Below are 16778 nucleotides of genomic sequence, written 5' to 3'. Positions count from 1 at the left end.
ACGCACACCCCGCACCGGCCGGTGGATGGGACGGGCGCATGATATTTTGTTCAGGCCATGACTGTCGAACGAGCCGTGGGCGAGCACTTACACTCGTAGTAATAACGCAGCCGCAGAACGAGAATCAATCACTAATAATTAACCAGGCCTCCAAAGTAATTCACAAATTTCACCAAATTTTGTTTCATTCACCTTTTTACACAGAGGTCACCCGAGTGTCACCTTTTTCTTTATAAAGTCCGCAGTCCGCACTGTCATCTTTGTTCTCAGGCAGCAAGCAGAAGCACCCCCAAACTTGGAACTTCATGGCGATGTTACTCCATCTCCTTCTCCTAGTTATCCTCTGTTTAGCTTCGAATCGAGGTGATGACAAACATCACGCTTTCTCTGAATTAATGGGCTTAACTTCTTCCTTTTCTTCTTCTATTTCTTATTTGGCTTCTTATACAAAGCAACAATGGTCATAGTTTTCCTTGTTCTTGCAGTGACATCTGAACTCGTATTGGAGGAGGGATATACAGTGTCGACCATACTCGACGGTAACAAACTACGTGTTAACCCTTCATCCGTCCTCCCCCGACCCGGAACTCATGACCTTATCATCCTCGACTCCTCTGGCAATGCCTTCTACACTGTTTCGTCCCCTTTCTCTCAAGGTATGTAACACCTTAAACCCAGAAGCTTAAAACAACACAGGGAGACGAATGTAGTTGATTTTTTTTAGGGTTTCGCTGTTTACCTTTCGCAGATTGTGAGGTCAGGCAGTTAGCGGGAAATGGTTCTCGCGGATTCTCTGATGGAGATTCCGTTTCTGCAATGTTCAGTCATCCACGGAGCTTTGCTGTTGATCTCAAGGGAAATATTTACGTCGCTGATAGGTCCAACCATGCTATACGGAAGATTAGCAAGTCAGGTATTTCGACTTCTTCGTTTTATTTTCCGGGGTTTCATCTGTTGTCATTGCACAGTAGAAACTTTGTTATCTTTACTTCTTTTAGATACTACATTTCCATCGCTATTTACAATTTTTTTTTTGATAGGTAATCATCACTACCCCCCTCTGGATTGAGATTTGCGAAGAACATATATTTCCTAAATCCTTTTTTTTGGTATGCTAAGTGGGTGAAAATTCTTTTTATTGGGTAGTCTTTTTTGGTTTTATCTCCATTGATCTCTTCTATTGATTGATTTTATGTCATCAAGAATAAAAAGGTCGACCTAGCCAAGTTTACCAGTTAACCTCCACTATTGTTCACATTTCATGCACATTGAACTTGGGCATCCAGAGGGTCTGGTCATCCATAAGCCATAATATTGGCTGTAGACAAGAAGATTGTAACTGCCCTTTCAGAATAAAATGAAGATTCCAACTGCACAAGATCGAGTAGTCCTACTCGGCTACTCCTAGCAATCAAGTGAAAAAAAATTTGCAATAACCATGGAATTGAAGTTGAGCATGAATTCACGAAATAGTAGTTTTTGTCAACTTTGATGTGATTCTGAGACTCATCAATAGGTTTCCCCACCAGTTGAACAACGTGAATGATAATTAATTTCACATCTAACAATAAAATGAAGATTCCAACTGCACAAGATCGAGTAGTTCTACTCGGCTACTCCTAGCAATCAAGTGAAAAAAAAAATTGCAATACCCATGGAATTGAAGTTGAGCATGAATTCACGAAATAGTAGTTTTCGTCAACTTTGATTTGATTCTGAGACTCATCAATAGGTTTCCCACCAGTTGAACAAAGTGAATGATAATTAATTTCACATCTAACCACTTTCTTTGACGTAGTTTTGCCTGTATTCATTTTTAGTTCTTTGTGGCTCTATTATTTTTTCATTGGATTATCCAGATAAGTGGGCATATTTCTGACGGGATGGTGGGTGTGAAGGAAACATTTACAAGAGGGAAGGGGAGTGGTAGAACAATTTAGCAGTCCAAATGGAGAGGACCTTTCCCTTCATATTGCACTAATGCTGTTTTGAAACTTTACAGGTGCTACTGATTATGAGGCTAAATTGCTGTTTCCAGACATAGAATTCCAAATTACAATTATGGAGTTCAAAAACAATGTAATATGTGTTTTCTCATTCATCTTAATAGCTCCTAAGAATGTACACAGATAGAACAATGCTGGCCAGCCTACTGAACCGTAGATGCCGCCTATTGGTTGGGGTTTTCCAACTGATGACATCAAATGGATTGACATTAGGATGTGCCATTTACTTGGTGATTTTTTTTTTGTTTTTATTTGTACAAAATTACTTGGAAATGTTAAAAGGTCAATGTTTTGTTTGGGTATTATATTATTTGTTTTTGTTATATTTTCCTTTTCTTCAAAATTTAAAGCTTAGATGGTTATGCACCTACCACATTCCTTACAGCATAACTTCAACTTCTTGGACGGATTTAGAGTTTTAGACTCTATGTCTTCGCAGTTCACTTGCAACTCTAGGAGGCAAGTAGGTCCCTTCTTTCAGAGCCAACACAGATACCAAATTTCTACTTGGAGATTTGGAAATCTGGAAGTTAATGTGCTTAGGGTTTAGGTGGTCCGTATCTAATTTCTATTTTCTCTTCCTACTGATATTTATCATGAAATGTGAAAAGGGCCATTACCTGATGTTGGTCACAGATGTGTGGGGTATTGGGAAGGCTGGACTGGATACAGAATGAAATTTATTTGATATGCCTACAATTAAAATAACAATAATACCTTGTGGTAATATTTGTGATTTACTTTGTCTTCGGTGTGTTTCTTGTTATCCAATTCATTCTACTTTTTTTTTTCCTACCTGAATAAATCTCTGTTATTATTGTTTTTTTTTTTTTTTGTAATTATGAGTGAGTTTTTGGACTGTTGATGACGTTTTCAGGTGTTACTACTATTGCTGGAGGCTACTCAAAGGGTCCAGGGAAAATGGATGGACCTGCACAGAGTGCATCTTTCTCAGAAGATTTTGAGCTTATCTTCATATCTGAAAGATGCTCCTTATTGATTTCTGATCGTGGAAATAGGTTGGTCCGAGAAATGATTCTGAAGCATGAGGATTGTGCGCATTCTCAATTAAGTAAGCTTCCAGCAAATTTTACATGGACTGGTTCACAATTATTTGACTGATTTAGTACAGGTATTGTGAAGCCCATTTGTCATCAAGATTGTAGGTACACATGCCATGGCAACCATGGAGGATGCTTCTTTATGGTCCCTAGCAGCTAATTTACCATTGAGGTCATATATAATATAACTAAAGGTTTAAAATTTAGTGTTGTTTAAGGACTAAAGGGACAGTCATGAAACCAAAAGTTGCAGCTGACACTACACAGTAATACAAAGTTAGATCGCAATGACCTGGCTGGATGGCTAAGAGAATTCTTTTACCAGAACATTCTGGGAACTCTAACCGGTTTTTATACCTCTAGTATTCTGGTGCCTTTTTTTGTATTTCATGCTTTTGGTTTTCAATTGTATACTTATTCTTGGGAACACAACATCTGCCGAGTATACTGTTTTAGTGTCATTCTCATACCCTGGGAACATTATAAGAACTTTATTTGCCATGTGAATGAAGATTTTCTTTTCTCATATGTGAATCAAGTAACATCTGTCTGTTTTCTTCCAGAGCTGGGATCAACCTGGGTCTGGGCGCTTGGACTGGGAATTGCATGTTTACTAAGCCTGGCAATGTGGCTTGCAGCTCATCGGTTTCTCGCTCGCGTGAGTTTTTCTTCTTTCATACCCGTATTGCATGAAGAGTATTGAATACTTATACCTTGACATGTCAATGTGTAGACAGGACGTCTTCAGCCCTCACTGTTTCAGCAAGACATGGAAGCATTGCCAAATCATTCTGGGGACTCAAGTAGTGATAATCTTCTCCGACATCAGAAGCGCAGTTGCTAGCTCAACTCCTTGGGCATTTTTGCTTAGGCTTGCTGGGCTGATTCAGTCTCATGTTTGTCTAATATTTAAGATTCATAAAGTAGAAAATCAGAAGATTTGTAGGGAGCCTGTTTACTCGCTTGATTTGGATGTTTCATGTCACCATCAGTTGTCAAAAGAACAAATCTTAGCTGACCAATTGAAGGATATGATTAGTTTTGATGGTGAGCCGGATACATCCATGGTTCTGAAGGAAGACCTCCAGAAAGGAGATGAGGAACATGAAAACAGTGATGTCTCAACTTACGATGGTGGAATATTAGATGGAATGATACAAGCTGCCATTATGGATTTCACTCGCCAGGAAAGCCCATCAGAGCGGTCTCTGTCTGCTGGTTGGATAGTTAAGAGGAGATAAAGATAAGCTGAGGATGGCTTTCTTCAATGAAACTTTATGCACTCAGACTCTTGTTTGTAAGTACAAGTTGGATAGTTATGTGAATATATGTCAATTTCTAGTTTATAGTTTCTATCCCAATGGTCTTCTTGATTCTGAACTTTGAAGAATAAAGTCCCAGAAAGTGCTTCACTTTCTGCTCCCTTCTCTCTTACTAACTAATTTAGAAATGGTGTTCGGAAGCCATAGTGACCCCTTTGCTCCATGATTTTAATTTTGAAACAATGCAGTTTATCCAGTCGAATGGATTCAGTCTGTGTGCTGGATCGGCATCCCCCACCGCCACACCAGAGTTCAACCACACCCATCTCGGATCTGCTTCCCCTCCCTCAAAGATAACCTTGTTCTTGCTTTCATAGATCATATCCACCAAAGGTACGAGTCGCTTCCTCTTGGCAAAATCTCTCCTCATCGCATTGATCTGTTGTCACAGGCTACAGCCAAGCAATTCCAACAAACTGGCCATCCAATTTCACTAGACAACTCACCACAGATTCCAACTACGCTGCTCTGGCAAAAGGACAAAGAACAAGTGATCCACATCCTCCACCCAGTCACACATGGTTTTGGAGCGGAAAACAAAATATTGCAATTTCTTTAATCTTGTGGAGCAGTCCACACAGCATTAATTGGATGATTGCTGAAATATTTTATTTAAAATTTGGGTTCGACTATGATACCCGGAAAAACTTTTAACCAATGAAACCGCTGAAATAAAAGTTGGAACCAGTCAGGTTCTATTTATTACAACTCATGGGGAGGGGAGGGGGATTTGATTGGTCAAAGCTCTTTGTCAGCATAGATTTTTCCTTAAAAATTTTCTAACAATGCATCCACGCGGACCATGCCACAGTTCAAATCACCTTATGAAGTGTGGTATGGTTTCTTCAACCACATCATTAGTGGGGCTCAGTAGATTCAAATAGTATGGTTCAGTTTGGAAAGATTACAAATACAAATATTACATACAATATTTAAGGTTTTGTATTCTACATATTTGTATTTGTCATGGAGATGTTCGCAACGGTCCAATGTTGCAATCCTTGAATTGGACCAAGACTCGAAATGCTCTACGGGTTCTGATTTTGCTTATCAACCAGGTAGTTATCCCATTAAACTTGTAAAACTGCCAAAACCATCATTAAAATCAGGACCCGGAAAAGGCCCCCATTTTGTGGTCTTACAACGTTGGAATGGTCCCTTGTGATACCACACTTGGACACTCGATAATGTAGGGGAGGGGCTGTTTAATTCTATTTAATTCTATTGCCATTTGTTTACAAAAATGTTTTGTATGACATATCTTGAAAGGCAACAAAAATTGTTGAATTTTTTTTTTTTTAAGCGCATTTTGACAATATTAGGTGCCGCATAAGTTCAAAAGCCAAAGCCGACACTGAGGTGGAAGAGATCAGATTCAATGCTTACAAGACCGTCCTTGTAGCCTTTTACAGTCATGCATTGGGACTATTATGGGGAGATAGTCCCAATGCAAAGGCTGTAAGGGACTGCGTGAATGGTGTGAGCACAATATTGTGAGGATGAAATCCGATGGGGAAAATATCCCGAACATATAACTCACGCAATCCCAAAAAAAATATCTATTTGGTAAACAGTTTGACCAAACAACATTTCATGTTTTATGGAAAAAATGACTATGTGAGAGAAACAATAATAGAAATTGGTGAGCAATAATTTGGCATGTCCAATGATATGACATGTGGAGTGACGGAATGATGTAATGACACTTCAGCGATTCCAGTCACCTTGGGACATTTCGGGTCACCTAGCTAGACTGAGGCCCAAGTAGTTCAATTACATGCACCAACCTGCCAAGGTGCCACGTAGTCTTCTTTTAGAAGCAATCCAGCTATCTTCAATCTTATCAGAATCACAATATATGTCAATGGATCTTATCTATTCCCCCCCCCCCCCCCCCCGATTTGGACGGACCTGGATAAGCCTTATCAGTTTACTTAGAGTCCATCTTCGGGTGCGAAACTAACTCCGGACTAGACGGACCCACGATCTCAGACACGTATTGTGAGGCCCATAGTAGCTTGCCTATATGAACTTATAAAGGCCTTACATCTAGCCTCACAAGGTACGCGTGATTTAACTCTCGAATTTCCCTGCAATTAAGTTCTCATCTCTCTCAAATCTCCACATCGCTAACTTAAGCATCGAAGTGCTCACATCGGGTAAAACACTCCATGCACTCTGATTGCCTTGTTTTGTAACTCGACCAAGTGACATCACTAGCCCGATGTCCAAACTGTCCTCCAAGCATGGAGTTACCCAAGGTTTTTAAAAACAAATTGGAAACAGAACCGATCAGGGGATTGGTTTCCAGTTAAGCAGTTCAATCATCCAGGTCGAACGATTTGGCCCGTGATGTCATAAATAAATTAAAAAATAAAAAATATATTTTCAATTTTGGAAACCACCTGACCTTCAGTCCTTCGGACCTGAAGGTATAAAATTCAAAAAAAAAAGCAAAACTTTTGGGTTCCCAACTGAGTGTCAGCTTGTCAAGCTCGAAATTGGTGGGAAACCAAAAGTTTTACATTTTTTTTTTGAATTTTATACCTTCAAGCTCGAAGGACTGAAGGTTGGGTGGTTCCTAGAAGTTGCAGATAGAAGAATAAACTTACTCTCGCAAGCATGGGAGAATAGTGGGTAGGAATCACCGTCACTATAGGTAAGGTTGCAAAATTGTCCATTGCTAGACCTGCTACTGCCGCAACCCACAACTGTTACGGCTGGATCTGCTGCAAAATCAATGCTGGCCGCCATAGATAAAGCTCACTGCCATCGGTCGCTGTGTGTCGTCATCGGATGCCATAGGTTGTGGCCGCCGCAGGTGATCGGTTGGGTGTCGCGGCTGAGAGGAGGGAAGGGTTAGTAGGGCTGTTCATAAGAATGCCCAACCCGACCAAACCGACCAACCTAGACCGACCCAACCCGAGTCAGCCGGGTTTTCATCCGTACCAGTCGGTTTTGGGTTGGGCACACACATAAACCAAAATCTCGGGTCGGTTTCAGTTTTCTTGCGTGAAAACCGAAACCAACCCGACCCGAACTGAACTAGTATTCTACTAGTTTGGTAGTTCCTACTGAAAGAATGGTAGGATCCATCCAATGGACGCCATAAAGGTTGCGGAATGGGTGGGCGAATTTCAAAAATTTCCTACCTTCTCCCAACTGGGAATCATATTCCCTAAATTTAGAATATATTATTCAAGGATCCTACTTGAACCATAATCAAACCAGATCTGTACCAAAAGGTAAATGGGAGGAATATACCTGATCCGGAGAAGCACTATCTCCCAAAGTTGGTGTTCACGCCCAAAGAACGCTCCAAGATCCGTTCCTGCTGAAGATGACACAGCTGTGGATGGAACAGAACCAGCAGGGTGCGTCCTACACACAGGATCCTTCACAAGAATCCTCTGGAAGAACTAAACACTGTAACCTTTTCAGTCTTTCTTGCAAGACTGATGTCAAGAACAGATTTCTTGACTTTCTTTTCTTGCAAAGATCCAATCTTGCAATGGCAGATGGTGGCGGCAGGAGGAGAGAACCAAAACAAAAAAAGCTGAACTGCTTTTTCTCTTTTCTGGAGAGTATGAGATCTTATCTCAAAATCGCAGAAGGTATCCCTTGTGTATCCAAAGGATGGTTCGAAATCTGATGTATTTTCTTAGGGTTTCTCCTCTTTTCTTCTTGATTAAGAAACCTCCTAATCAGGAGTTATCCCAATCCAAATCAGTATCTAGATAGAGGATCATCTTAATCCTATCTGCAGATAAAGTTAGTTTACTCCTGATCTTATCAGGAGGTTACCAGATTCAAATCTGATTTGAATTTGGTCTCCCAGAGTGGATAGGTTAAAAGCCCCATCCTTTTCACTAACATTAATCTCAGATTCGCCCCATCTTTTTGGGTGATCATATCAGCCCAGCTCGAAATGGGCTTTTGGCCCACTAAGTATTCAGTGTTTAATTAGTTTCCAATCTGCTGCCCAGTTGGGCTTCTTTGTATGGCGTGGGACCCAAGCATTGATCTACACACCAGCCACATGGGTTCGGCCCAGCCTTTAAAACAAGGCCCAGCCGAATTCACTGAAAAGCTCAATGAACCCCTTGAGTCCATCGTATGGACCCTATGGGCCCAACACTTACATTAAGTGGTCCCTGGGCCAAGCCATCTTATAAAAACCCAGGGACTGTGGGCAGGTGCAAGATTAGCCCATCAGGTATTATCCTAAATGGTCTTACACTTAACCTCTCAGCCCTTAATGATCAAGCACTGCCCGACAAGAGAAGACCTCTCCCTCGGCTGCAAGGAACAGCGCCGCACCTCCCTCTCATATGGATCCCGGGAATTAAAACCATTTGCAAACATTTTTGAAACCGTACATATAATATAAGTATATTAATTTTGCAAAACAAAATTCCAACGATTGAAATCAACTGCCGGCAGTTTGGTTTCCATCAGAGAGAGTGCATCCCCGATCATTACCCTTTGTCCGACAAAGTGGCTGATTCTGTCACTATGACCACCCACTCAGATGAATTCTCAAACTGCCCCAACTTACCCAGGTTTTGATCCCCGCTAAGGATCTCACTGATTGGCATATCAAAGGCAGCCTGATCCAGCACCTAGTGAAGTGTCATAATCGAGTCTAGGGGTCAGGTGTAACTTTCCAGTTTTGCCCATCTATCTCCAAGGTCCAGGGCAAGACTGGAAATCTGGTCCGGTTCAAGGATTCAAGTAATCCCATACTGCATGTGCCTCGGGTCTTACCCTGATGGCTGAGACAGGCCATCCCAACACTTGGTGGCACACCAGCATCAGCCTTGGCAGGATAAATCTCCCCAGACTTATCCAACGGCTGTGAACATTTAAAACTAACAGGAATCTCTATAAATGTCCAGTTTTAGGGTTTTACACAGAATTAAACCAAACAACATGAATCAAAACATGCACTTTATTTATTTCCACTAAATAACAAGTACATCAAATCAGATTGAAGCTAAGGGCATACATAAACTGTCTAACATTCATAGTTTGAGTAGTTTCCTAATTCCTAATAGTCTTCTATTTTTAGACTTCTACTAGAACTAGAACTCTAGAAGGCCCATTATGCAATTACAATTAGAATTCAATTTGGTGTCCTTTTTTAGTTTTTTACCTAGATTAGAATTTAGAAGGTTTCTAAATTTTTATTTTATTGATTTACTTACCTAGATTTACCTAGTTTTTTACTCTAGAAGGCCCATTATTGACACTTGTTTTTACATGAAGAATTTATTGATTTTATTCTTTACGTGAATTAAATTTATATTTATCTTTGACTCTTGAATATCAAATTATCAACTAATTCAGATTTAATTTGGCTTTGTACAGGAGCAAAACTGAAACCGACCCAGCCCGACTCAAACCGATCAGGTCGGTTTGGCCTGTCAGTGGGTCGGTTTCGGTTCCCACCTAGCTAACCCGACCAGGTCGGGTCAGTTGGGAAAATCTCAAGAAACCGACCCAACCCGACCCGTGAACACCCCTAAGGATTAGAACGAAAATGGAGCCGTTCTAACCCTAAACGTAAGAGACGGGATTGGGGATATGGGGTCATTTTATTTTTTTGTTTTTTATTTTATTTAAATCCGTGAAAATAAAAATGACAACCTGCGAATCACTGCCTGGGTCGAATGGTTTAATGATTCAACCGCCTGGGTCAGTGGTTTTCTGACTTTTTCAATGGGTTTTAAAGGTTTACCGGTTTATAGTACAACCGGACCCGAGGGGCTGAACAGTTACCGGTTTTTCCGGTCCGACCGTCCGATCCCGTCCGGTTTTGAAAACCATGGAGTTACCAGATCGCGCCATCCTCATAGATTTACAGCATCAATTCCAACGAGATGCTCTGCGCTGTCATTTAAAAGGGCCAAGACGTTTGCATCCTCCCATAAGGCCATAATATATGTATTCTCATTGACAAATAAAATTTCATTTTTATCATCTAATCCTATTTTATATTTACCTACCAAAAAAGTTCTACAGAACATTCAGTTCAGGTGTGGCTTGTTGCGTATGATCTTTTGTTTGCTAGTGTCGGTAATGCAAGCGTTACGTCTTGTGCTTAAGCAATAGCCAATAAGCACTAAGAATGCCCGATCGATCCAACTATCGACTCTAAAATGTAAAATCTTTTAGTTGACTCATCTGTCCATTTCACATTCTACTGATTATTTTAAAAGCCTGATTGAAGTTAATGCGTTTTGCAATTCAATTCCATATACTCATACCTTATCCACATAGGGATAGAGATGAAAAAGAAGATATCCGTTCATTCACCGGCTAAACTATAGAGAACCAACCTTCCTCAAAAACCATAACTGGAGCTTACTCCATTACAATAATTCTTATGCTGATTCTCTCTCTCTCTCTATCCATAAACTTTGAAAGACAAATGACGAGATATTAAGAGGGAAAACACCCAAAATATTTTATATTCTATATGTATTAAAAGTCAATAACCATGGCTGTAACCCATATAATTCAGTCGAGAGCGAATATTGTGATGATCATAAATCGGGTCTCCATAATCCACGGCCTTAATTACCATAGCTTCCCGGCGACCGTCCTGTTCCTGAACTGCCCCAAACACAATCTCATTGGTCGTCTCGCAGCTCTGCTCGTAGTATGTCTGCGAACCTGAAGAGTAGTGCCTTTGATGATGTTGTTGCTGATGCTGATGTTGTTGCGGCTGCTGTTGTTGCTGTTGCTGCTGTTGAAAGTCACCATCCCAACTACTATAGAAAGCCCTACTTTGTCGCAATTGATGAGTCTTTTCTGGGTCCTTGGTCATAAAAGCATATGTCTTCCGTGGAGTTGGGGTCCTGGTTTCTATAGAGGGTGGCTCATCTTCATCTGGTATTACATAGCTTTCCTGCAGTGGCCAAACATTTTGACGCTTGCTCTGTTGCTGGTACTGGTGCTGGTATTGATGGTTCACTGGCTTCTTTCTGAAACCTGAGAATAATCCTCCAAAGATTTCTGTCACAGATGCTCCAGTGTTAATGAAAAGTCTCCCCAGTGAACCAAAGAAGCCGTCTTCTTGCCTCTCTAGTTCATCATCAGTTGGAATTAAAGGGGGCCTGACTGATGATTTAGGCGGCTTCTGGTATGGACCGGATGTAAAGCTTGCCTTCTGAAGAACTCTTGGGTCCTATAAGAGCAAAAAGAGAGGAAACCCAATGTTTCATATTCTTGCAGAAGATATTATATACCTGTGCTTAGCATTTGGAGATGATAGAATGTTTAATCCACAAGTTGAGATGCCAATGATGGAGGATGATAACTTAAAAAGAAAAAGAAACAAAAGGGACAAAAACTGAGAACTCACATTTTGGGAAGACACCATTGAGCCCACTCTACGTTGAAGTAATGCCAGCATGTAACCAAAGAAACCAGCAGCAACAAGCACCACGATCCCTTGAATGAAAGAACAAAGTATTTATCTCTAGTATCAAAAAGAAAGTTGGAAATATATCAGAAACTTTGATCTACCTAGAGGGAAACCACTTCCGTATTGATAGGCACAATCATCAAAATGAAGCTGTATCTCTCGGATTGCCTGGTTTCCTCTGTCTATGACCAGAAGTGAGCAGCTGCTTCCAACATAAACAACATCAAAATCATTTGAGAACTTGGCATCTTCACTTGGGCCATCAACATGCCCCATTCCTCGGCCCCACTTTCCTCCTGCAATTGTTGTAACCCCTACAGAGAGAAAATTCAACCACTGTTAAAATATTGGAAATCCCCTATAGTATAATATAAATCCCATTTTTTTTTTAATGTTAGAGCTAGAAAACACACCCATGAAAATTAATGAAACCTGTCATTTTCTCTAAGATGCAAAACCAGACTGGTCAAGATCATGCAGTCACATTAGATGAAGGTGTGATGTAATAATTAAAATTAATTAGAAATTTGAACAAGGAGATGAAGCATATAGGGGTATAAGTTTAATTAATTTATTATCAATAACTATGAAATTTCATTAAATAGAGAGAAACAAAAAGCGAATACATATAATAAATACAACCATAGAGAGGTAAACCCTCTTATCTCTCCCCATATTACGCTTCTTATTTTTGCAATTGTGTCCAAAATAATTGATCTCTTCCCACCCCTTGTTTAGTTAAAGCATCAGCTAAAGAATTCTACATCTTTTAACCCATTGCAACCTCACTTCCACGTCTCACATCAACCATTTGAACTTCTTTTTGTTATATAGTAAAACTTAGGTTTACCTGCATCACCGATTTTCCTGATTGCCATATTCATAGTGTCTGCAATGTAAATATTTCCCCTGTCATCCACTGCAAGGCCCTTTGGATGGTTCATCCTTGCTTCTCTTGGCTTCCCATCCACATGTCCTGAGTACCCTTCAGGTGAACCAGCAACCAATTTTGGCCTGCTATCTGCAATTATCCATCCATTTTAATGAAAACTAATTTGGTTCCCAAAAAAGAATTAAAGATAACTCAGAAAAAAAAAGATTCAATGAAAAATTCGAAAGGAGAACAAATTAAGAGCTTAAAAACTGAAGGCATATATTTGAGATAAATGGAAAATGACTGTCAGGAAGAAGCTTGAATAGAAATATTTTGATTTTCACATACTGTTAAGGTTTCTGCAAGAGTTCAAATGACACAAAAACAATAAAAATAGATGGGTTAGTTATTAGTTCAAGTAAAAAATGAGCTCAGGCTTCTATCTGGAGCTTTATGGAAGTCACAAATTTAAGAGAAACTGAGGATATTATTATGCATTGTAAGTACTAGAAAGAAGCAAAGGAGGTTGAAGATAAAAAAAAATGTAGTCGGTTCCTGCAGAAATATAGCACCAAAAAGAAAAGAGATCGCAAGTTTCAAAAAAGATGGAATTGGGTCTTGGATAATAAACTAAAATGACCAATGCACTTTAAAAAGTGAAGCTCTTCTGCTAAAGAAAAGCAAATCAGTGCCGCCATTTTTTAAATGATGCTAAGATGCCATAGAAGCTTCAGAAAAAAAGGTAATCAAGACAAAATATATAGAGCTAGATTTTTCCACCAATCTAACTCACCCGCCGCCCCCCCCCCCCCCCCCCCCCAAAAAAAAAAGAAAAAAGGAATTTGATGAAAAAAAGAGACTTAGCAGAAGCAGATCGAAACAGTCGAAGTTCAAAGCAATGAATACCGATGGCAATAAGAGTTTAGCATAATGCAAACAGGGTTTCGGCGGAAACAGGACCCAATCAGGCAAAATTCCATGCCATTACAGTAAAATCCACTTACAGCGAGACAAAGGGGCGGAGATCTTATAAATGTTACTATTAGCAGAGTCCAACACCAAAATCTCCCCGCTCGGCGACACTTCAACCGAGTACGGCTCCATTCCGAGCTTACTACCATCAAAAACCGTCTCGACAGTGTATCCACTTTCAAACTTCATCATCGGACGGCCAGAAATCGCTGAAATACCAGAACACATCAATTCCCATCATTGTAGAGAACAATGTCCAGCTGGAAAACAAAAGGGTGGAACCAAAAACCCCAACACATTCTGAATAAATCAAAGACAATGCGGGTTATGTATAAGATCTTTACCTGTTTTGGTGTTAGTCTGTAGTGACCACAACCATTTCAGAAGAGCAGAGACTGCATTGGAGAAAAACCCAGTAACAATTTCTGCAAAATAAGAAAGAGATACATGTCTATTTCATAGGAAACACTAAATCTGAAAAAAAAATTCGAAGAGCTAGTAAGCTTATACTCACTAGCAGGATCGGTAGCTGCTGAAGCTGAGGAGAAACCACTCAATAAGACCATAAAAATGAGAAGGAAAGCAAACCCATGTTTCCCCATTACTCTTATGCTGGAGAGATCTAAAGATTAAAAAGAAGCTGCTCAAATAAGAAGATTCGAGCTCTGCATTCTTTCGGAAACCCTACGAGCTCAAGTGGATGAGAATGAGGAAAAACAGAAGGTAATAACTGTGCTCCCTTGGCTTTTGTAATGCCTGAGACCTTTACCAGTAGAAAGTTAGGAGAAGAGATGAAAGAGACAAAGAGGGTTTTGTGTATTATAATGGAGGCATTAATAGTTTACAGAGAGGTCCCCTCTGTTTAAACAGGGTTTAAGAAAAAGCAAGAAAAAGAAGAAAAGAGAGATGGGTCAGGGCGTGCGCGAATGTGTGGACACGCAGTGTAAGGGAATCATATGCTCTGCTTATGTCTCAACACAGTTTAGTTTATTTTAGCTTTTAATTAATAAACCACTCGCTAGTCGCTAATAGCCCACATTCGGGGGCCAGTGAGTCTCCCTCTCCATTCTTCACTCTTCAGATTTATCTCTCCGAGAAGCAACTTTGGACCATTTTGAAATGAAAATATACAAGCAGGAGAAAACAGCAAAAAGCAGGGAATTCGCACAATCTGGTGATGTCACAAATGTCCATGAGTAGTAGTTTCGTTACTTTGGAGCCTTCTTTCCAAGTGGATCCAAAATAACTTTTTTTATTTGTTTTTAAACCTTTTTTTTTTTTTTTCCTGAGCCTATCTCAATTTTCCTGTCTTCTGCTTCTGTTCTCTGTCAGCAATGTTTTTTGTTCGCACCATCTTGGTTCTGGGTCTAGACATTATTGTATTATGAATCCCAGAACGGTCTGGGACTGGAAGTCTTAGCGGCCACGTGCCATATCTTAAGAAAATCTGGACCTACCCTTCAACCATCTCATCTAAGCGGTTTAATTGGACCAGAAATCTGTTTGGACTTTGGTAGATACCTGTACTCTCATTTGGATGGTGAAAAAAAAAAGTTCTCTGAATCTATCTATAATCTATCTCTTCTTTACCCAAAAAAAAATGTCTATCTATCAAAACTTAGAGCTCTCAATATGATATAGAAATTAGACGGCTAAGACTTGTATAATTATATTTTGCTGTTGTTTTTAGAATAAGTAATCTCATAGGCGGGTCCATCCTCAGATTGGTTATCATTCTCTCAATTTGGACATCTAGCAAGGCCGAGTGGTGTATTATGGGGCCCCACATGTCCAAAGGCCCATGTGTTTTTCATAAATCTAATATGGAATTTGGTAGGTATATATACATTTAGGTATTGAAGTATATCCATTGGAGTCTGGACTCTGGAGTGGAGAAAAAATAATAATCTAAGGAAGAGCGAGCCACAATCCCAGAATGGGGGATTCAAATCTAGCCCAGCTGAAATAAAAAGGAGTGACTAACTCGATTCAGAGGAATTTCCTTTTGGTACTTTGGCCTATTTATCTTTTGACCATCTAAATGAGTGCCACCATAGTGTAATTCTTACGACAACCCGTCAATCTTCAATTTATATATATTTTTTCATCCTTTTGTTGGATGGGTTGGAGGCACCGGAAAGAGTCCCCAGTGAAGGGATAGAATTCAATCTTATTTTATCAGTCTCTAGATTTTGATTTTACTACCGATATGTAAGAGACCATCTGTAGTTCAGAATTTTTTATTGAGAGGATGGGTATTGATTAGTGACTTTGTGGTCTCCCAAAAAAAGAAAAGAAGAGAACATTCTCTCCTTTGGGAATGTTGAACTTCTTCCTCAATCACAAGTTAGTCTCAGCTTTGCTTATTAAAAAAACAAAGTTAAACCTCAGCTTTGGAATGAAAGAAACCATATTTAGAATAAGGTCTGATTCATGCAAATCTGGTCAGCTGGTCTCCGGTTGGTCGGTTCATGGAAAAAAGAACCAGCCAAATCTGATCCATAAAATGAGTTGAACCCAGCGTCTTTGGTAGCCAAGGTTCCTAGTTTTCGAGTTTGTCGACTCTACTTTACAGGCTGTTCTGCTTTTCATTCATAAATCATAAATTCATAACTATGAACCGGAAAATCAAACAAAATTGGTGTGGCTTCAGGTTTAGCTGTCACAAATCACAAATGTTGAGATTCTATTTGCAACGTTCTAAACAATAAGAAATGTTCTCAGAGAGAAGCCCGATTTTGTTCGGACGTTGTAGAGATTTCCTTATCACAGACACAGATAACTTAATTTCTTACCTTATGGATGGATTAATGAACGTAGTGCAGGCAATATCTAAATGAAATATGTGATGTGATACCCAATTGCCCATAGCTTCTCTTGGTTCAAAATGTATACAAGTCACATGAATTTGTCTTTATTCCTTTACAGCTTTCATAGCTAATGGATGCAATTTCTGGCCCAACACAACCCTTATAATTCATCAAAACCCTACCTATCTTACTAAGGCGGATTGTACGTGGGTTTACAATCAATTTGGGCTGATTTTCTTTTTCTTTTTCTTTTTCTTTTTTAATAAGTGAAATTAGGCTTGAATTTGGTATCCATTCCATC

General features: G+C 39.7%; 2 protein-coding genes across 6 annotated transcripts; one reads left to right on the top strand and one right to left on the bottom strand.

Moving 5' to 3' along the window:
- Window positions 1-203: 203 nt before the first annotated feature.
- Window positions 204-5076, top strand: LOC104607907 (uncharacterized). Of its 4 annotated transcripts, none has more exons than XR_737025.3 (7): window positions 204-363; window positions 486-656; window positions 749-913; window positions 2884-3078; window positions 3631-3725; window positions 3805-4364; window positions 4781-5076. XR_737025.3 is itself a non-coding variant. In XM_010273679.3 (6 exons), exons 1-6 carry the CDS (start codon window positions 306-308, stop codon window positions 4306-4308), a joined length of 1188 nt encoding a protein of 395 aa, XP_010271981.1. In that variant the 5' UTR covers window positions 204-305; the 3' UTR covers window positions 4309-4479. The 4 variants fall into 4 exon arrangements, 2 of the variants coding, with proteins under 2 accessions (XP_010271981.1, XP_010271982.1); XR_016068563.1 differs by lacking the exon at window positions 4781-5076 and adding an exon at window positions 4578-4753; XM_010273679.3 differs by lacking the exon at window positions 4781-5076 and having other exon boundaries at window positions 3805-4479.
- Window positions 5077-10615: 5539 nt separating this feature from the next.
- On the bottom strand, window positions 10616-14862 carry LOC104607906 (uncharacterized). Of its 2 annotated transcripts, none has more exons than XM_010273678.3 (7): window positions 14182-14862; window positions 14012-14092; window positions 13700-13876; window positions 12672-12842; window positions 11923-12135; window positions 11759-11847; window positions 10616-11581 (listed from the first exon to the last, which is right to left on the bottom strand). In XM_010273678.3, the coding sequence occupies exons 1-7, from the start codon at window positions 14267-14269 to the stop codon at window positions 10883-10885; spliced, it is 1518 nt and encodes a 505-aa protein (XP_010271980.1). In that variant the 5' UTR covers window positions 14270-14862; the 3' UTR covers window positions 10616-10882. The 2 variants fall into 2 exon arrangements, with proteins under 2 accessions (XP_010271980.1, XP_088759635.1); XM_088903509.1 differs by having other exon boundaries at window positions 14012-14062; window positions 14182-14404.
- Window positions 14863-16778: the final 1916 nt, after the last annotated feature.

This window comes from Nelumbo nucifera, chromosome 4 (genome assembly GCF_055504915.1).
Source record: "Nelumbo nucifera cultivar China Antique chromosome 4, China Antique-T2T, whole genome shotgun sequence".
Classification (NCBI taxonomy): domain Eukaryota; kingdom Viridiplantae; phylum Streptophyta; class Magnoliopsida; order Proteales; family Nelumbonaceae; genus Nelumbo; species Nelumbo nucifera.
Note: the sequence above shows the minus strand (reverse complement) of the source record. Positions and strands in the feature narration are given on the sequence as shown.